Genomic DNA, 5,206 nt, shown 5'->3' on the forward strand with positions numbered 1-5,206 from the left:
ATAGATGGGGAAACAGTGGAAACAGTGTCAGACTTTATTTTTCTGGGCTCCAAAATCACTACAGATGGTGACTGCAGCCATGAAATTAAAAGACGCTTACTCCTTGGAAGGGAAGTTATGACCAACCTAGATAGCATGTTCAAAAGCAGAGACATTACTTTGCCAACAAAGGTTCGTCTAGTCAAGGCTGTGGTTTTTCCTGTGGTCATGTATGGATGTGAGAGTTGGACTGTGAAGAAGGCTGAGAGCCAAAGAATTGACGCTTTTGAGCTATGGTGTTGGAGAAGACTCTTGAGAGTCCCTTGGACTGCAAGGAGATCCAACCAGTCCATTCCGAAGGAGATCAGCCCTGGGATTTCTTTGGAAGGAATGATGCTAAAGCTGAAACTCCAGTACTTTGGCCACCTCATGCAAAGAGTTGACTCATTGGATAAGACTCTGATGCTGGGAGGGATTGGGTGCAGGAGGAGAAGGGGACGGCAGAGGATGAGATGGCTGGATGGCATCACTGACTCGATGGACGTGAGCCTGAGTGAACTCCGGGAGTTGGTGATGGACAGGGAGGCCTGGCGTGCTGCGATTCATGGGGTCGAAAAGAGTTGGACACGACGGAGTGACTGAACTGAACTGAACTGAAGTATGTCTTTGTAGTTTTCATACTCTAGAACAGACCTTGCTTTGTGGTAAAATGCTGTCTCACGAATTTTTGCTAAATTATTGAGAAGAGAAAGAAGGAAAAAGGAGCAGAAGAAGGATAAAAGGGAGGAAAGGGAAGAAAGGAGGAAACGAAATGAGAAGACGAAAGAAAAAATAGGAGAGAAAAAAACAGAATGTTTCAAATTCTCCACCTAAAACATGCCCCTACACTGACTTTGTGTCTTCTAACTCAGTAGTTCTCAAACCTGGCTAATCATCAGAATTACACTGGCAGTTTTTTAGGCTTGCTTGTTTTAAATTACTTTATTAAAAGTTCAGATCTTTTAAAATCCTCAAAGATTCTGAATCCCTAATTCTGATGTTAGGTTAGGAAATGTGTAATAAAAATTTTATATTAGAGTAAAATTTAGGCAGTGGTACTGGTTATGCAATAAAATGGAATTTCAATAAAATGTTGAAGGTTGTTAACTCTGGAAGTACCAAGAGTCTCTGAATTATTTTGAGCTGTAAAGTTAATCTTTAGGAGAAGAAATAGAAACAAAATTGTTTATCAGTGATCTTCTGCAAATACTAAATCCCAGAACAAAAGAGTATAAGGACAATGATTCAGGAAGTTTTATTCTTAATTATAATCATGTTTCAGAGAAGGCAATGGCACCCCACTCCTGTACTCTTGCCTGGAAAATCCCATGGATGGAGGAGCCTGGTAGGCTGCAGTCCATGGGGTCTCGAAGAGTGGGACACGACTGAGCGACTTCAATTTCACTTTTCACTCTTCACTCTCATGCATTGGAGGAGGAAATGGCAACCCACTCCAGTGTTCTTGCCTGGAGAATCCCAGGGACGGGGAGCCTGGTGGGCTGCCATCTATGGGGCCGCACAGAGTCGGACACGACTGAAGCGACTTAGCAGCAGCAGCAGCAGCATAATCATGTTTACATTTTTACAGTCATTATTTTTGCAGATGCTTTAAGCTCTCTAGGTGACTCTCATGATCAAACCATATTGGGGATCCTTAAATTAACAGACACTCTGTGTTCAGATATGCTCTTCTATATCTGATTAAAAAGTGACCAGCCCATAGGACTCCATTGGATCCATAATAACATCATGAGAGCCAGCAACACCTGGCTGTGTGAAGTGAAGGTAAGTTGAGTCTCTATCATGTTCACACTGAGAAACTAAAATATTGTCCTCACTGTAAAATTCCTCTGACTTGAGACAGGTTGGAATCTAGAAAGAGAGTCATTTTCTGATGGTATATGTATATTTTAAATGAACCCAGATACAGGGAGGAAGGGATATAGGCATGAAGGCCAGATGTTAACATGTTAGACGTGCAGTTGTTTCTTATTATGGTTTAGTTTAATTTTCATTTCTTTGGTGAATAAGGATTTCAATATCTTTTTATGTTCTTGTTAATTATTATTTTATCTTCATCTGTGATATATCTGTTCACATAGTTTTCTTATTTTTAACTTGTTTGTCTTCATGTTATTGTCTTTTCAATATTATTTTTCATACTCTCAGTAACAGTCCATAGTGCTTTTAATATTCTAACAATGTATGTTGAGGAATAACTTTTAATTTGAATAAAAAGAATTTATCAATTTGCTTGCTTTATATTGGTTATATTGGTTATATTATTTGGTTATATTGGTTAGTATGTACGTGTGTTCTTTCTAACAAATTCTTAGACTAGTCCAATATATTATATATTCTTTAGTGTTTTCTCACGAAGTTTAACAGTTTAGTCTTTATGCCTAGATTTAAGATTCACTTCAATTTTATTTTTATTTAGCTGTAAAGTAGAACAATTTAGATTTTTTCTTTTTAATTTGTATTCAAGTAGAAATTTTGCTATTTTATTTCTACCCATATGTAATGATAATCTGTTTACTGTTTAACAGAATAGGGGACTGCATTTCTGATTCTATATCCCCTAATTTTATGACTAGTTTTAATGCCCTTTTAGTTAATGAAAGATGAAAAATAAAAAGTTTAACCATTATAAGTGCTTTTTCTGTATTTTGAAGTGTGTAATTATCTTCTATTTTCCAAATAATAACGTGGTATAACAACAATAAAAACAGCTATTGTTATTATTACCATTTTCAGACTGCTAATCTTTTCTAATTAGACAATGAGATTATTTTACTGTTCAAAGATTATCAAGTAGTAATTGATGAGTCAGTAGATGAACACAGATACTTGCACTTTAACTCACAAGCACGATTCATATATCCTCTCTTAAAGCATTTAGCCCACAAACATGCCAACAGTGGACTAGTTCGCAGTGAATGTTGTTTGTCCTGTTTTATTTCAAAAAACATTAAAAAGTGAATATTTTTACATAGAAACCTATGTTTTATAATTATCAGATAAAATAATTACAAAATATGTTTTGATGTGTCTCTTTTCTCCTCTAACAGAAATTAAATTCTAGTTAATAAAAGGTTCTGCGCTTACATGAGATTTGCTCACTCCAGGTTGATGGTCAACCAGCTTAGGTTATTTTTAATAGGTCCTCTAAGATTTCAAATTTACAAACCTCAATTGGGGAAAAAAAGTGCTTAAAATAAGTGAATGTTTGAATTAAGGAATAGCCATTCAAATAGGTAAAATGATCACTATTATGGCTGAAAAATGTGTAAGTGAAATAGCTTAATATATTTTCAGTCAAGCTGTAAAAACATTTTATTAAGAAAATGTTGTTTAGAAAACTTATTGAGTTTAAACTTTTCATAGAAACCAAGGAAATATTCAAACAGTTAACCTTCTTTGTGAGATAATGTTGATAAACAAAGCATAAAAAAGGCATGTCTTCAAAGCTGTCCCTTTCTCTCTGTCTCTCCTTCAGAAACTTCCCAGATAAAATGGCAAAAGGAAATCACTCCTCAGTGACTGAGTTTATCCTCGCTGGACTAACAGAACAGTCACAACTCCAGCTGCCCCTTTTCCTCCTCTTCCTAGGAATCTATGTGGTCACGGTGGTGGGGAACCTGGGCATGATCACACTGATTGGGCTCAGTTCTCACCTGCACACCCCCATGTACTATTTCCTCAGTAGCTTGTCCTTCATTGACCTCTGTCATTCCACTGTCATCACCCCAAAAATGCTGGTGAACTTTGTGACAAAGAAGAACATCATCTCCTACCCTGAATGCATAACTCAGCTTTACTTCTTCCTCCTTTTTGCTGCCTCTGAGTGTTACATGTTGGCTGCAATGGCATATGACCGCTATGTTGCCATCTGTAGCCCCTTGCTGTATAATATTACCATGTCCCATCAAGCCTGTTTCTCCCTCATTTGTGGAGTGTATGTGATGGGACTGGTATGTGCATTCTCTCACACAGGCTGCATGCTTAGGGTTCATTTCTGCAAAGTCAATGTGATCAACCATTATTTCTGTGATCTTCTGCCCCTCCTAAAGCTCTCCTGCTCTAGCACCTATGTCAATGAATTACTGGTTCTATGCTTTGGTGCACTTAACATCTTTGCCCCCATCCTGACCATCCTCAGCTCCTACACCTTCATCATTTCCAGCATCCTCCACATTCATTCCACGGAAGGCAGGTCCAAAGCCTTCAGCACATGCAGCTCCCACATCTCAGCTGTTGCTATTTTCTATGGATCTGCAGCATTCATGTACCTGCAGCCATCATCTGTGAGCTCCATGGACCAAGGGAAAGTGTCTTCTGTGTTTTATACTATTGTTGTGCCCATGCTTAATCCCTTGATCTACAGCCTCAGGAATAAAGATGTCAATGTTGCCATGAAGAAAGTGCTTGACAGAAGAATATTTTTGTGACCAGACATAACATGAGCATGATATTTTAGGTCTAGTCATTGCTCGTTACAATATATGAATGTATGGTTCTCTTACGTCAAAGTCCTTACCAGTGCTTAATCTGAGCTAAGAACCCCTCCATGCTTTGTAACATTGATCAAACCTGTGTGCTCCTACTGTGCCATTTATTGTTTTGGGTGTGTACTTGCCTGCTTATTGTCCAAAGTGCACTGCACTGTGATGTTCATGAAGGTTATCCCCATGCGTGTACTTCACTGCTGTATCTGCAGGACCTAAGAGAGTTCCTGGCACTAGAAAGACCTTGATAATTTTCTTATTTCCTTTTTAAAATTATTTATGGGAAGCCATATGTACCTCAATATGTCATTATCCGTTACTTTCTCTAATAGCTACATATGACTTTCAAAAGTTAAAATCAATTAAATTTATGTTTGAAGAGTTCTTCAAAGATCTGCAAAAAGACTGATGACATCCTATATTCTTTCTATACAAAAATTTAGAAGCATGAATTTGAGTAACTTCAGTATCAAACCCCAATACAGGTAAGATAACTTGTGAACACCTGACTTTTATGTCTTTAAATAAAGTCAACAACCCAAAATCCTTGAACCAAAACTCTTGGTTTTCAAGCATGCAGTATACATGTGTTAAAAAATAATATGTATATTTGTTACCTGATGGGTCAACATAGCAAATCTGGAGATACAGTGATATCTGGAACTCGATTACTCCAGCCT

The 5,206-nt window shown here is 37.5% G+C and overlaps 1 protein-coding gene across 1 annotated transcript; it reads left to right on the top strand.

Annotated features, from left to right (window-relative positions):
• The first annotated feature begins 3,533 nt into the window (after nucleotides 1-3,533).
• LOC102400101 (olfactory receptor 8G1-like) lies at nucleotides 3,534-4,469 on the top strand. Its single transcript, XM_044942546.1, has one exon. The coding sequence runs from the start codon at nucleotides 3,534-3,536 to the stop codon at nucleotides 4,467-4,469; it is 936 nt and encodes a 311-aa protein (XP_044798481.1).
• Nucleotides 4,470-5,206: the final 737 nt, after the last annotated feature.

The sequence above is a fragment of the Bubalus bubalis genome, chromosome 5, assembly GCF_019923935.1.
Source record: "Bubalus bubalis isolate 160015118507 breed Murrah chromosome 5, NDDB_SH_1, whole genome shotgun sequence".
Lineage (NCBI taxonomy): Eukaryota > Metazoa > Chordata > Mammalia > Artiodactyla > Bovidae > Bubalus > Bubalus bubalis.

What these genes read in the sequence shown, in the direction of transcription:
- LOC102400101 (XM_044942546.1), top strand. Translation starts at nt 3,534, where the DNA reads ATGGCAAAAGGAAATCACTCCTCAGTGACTGAGTTTATCCTCGCTGGA.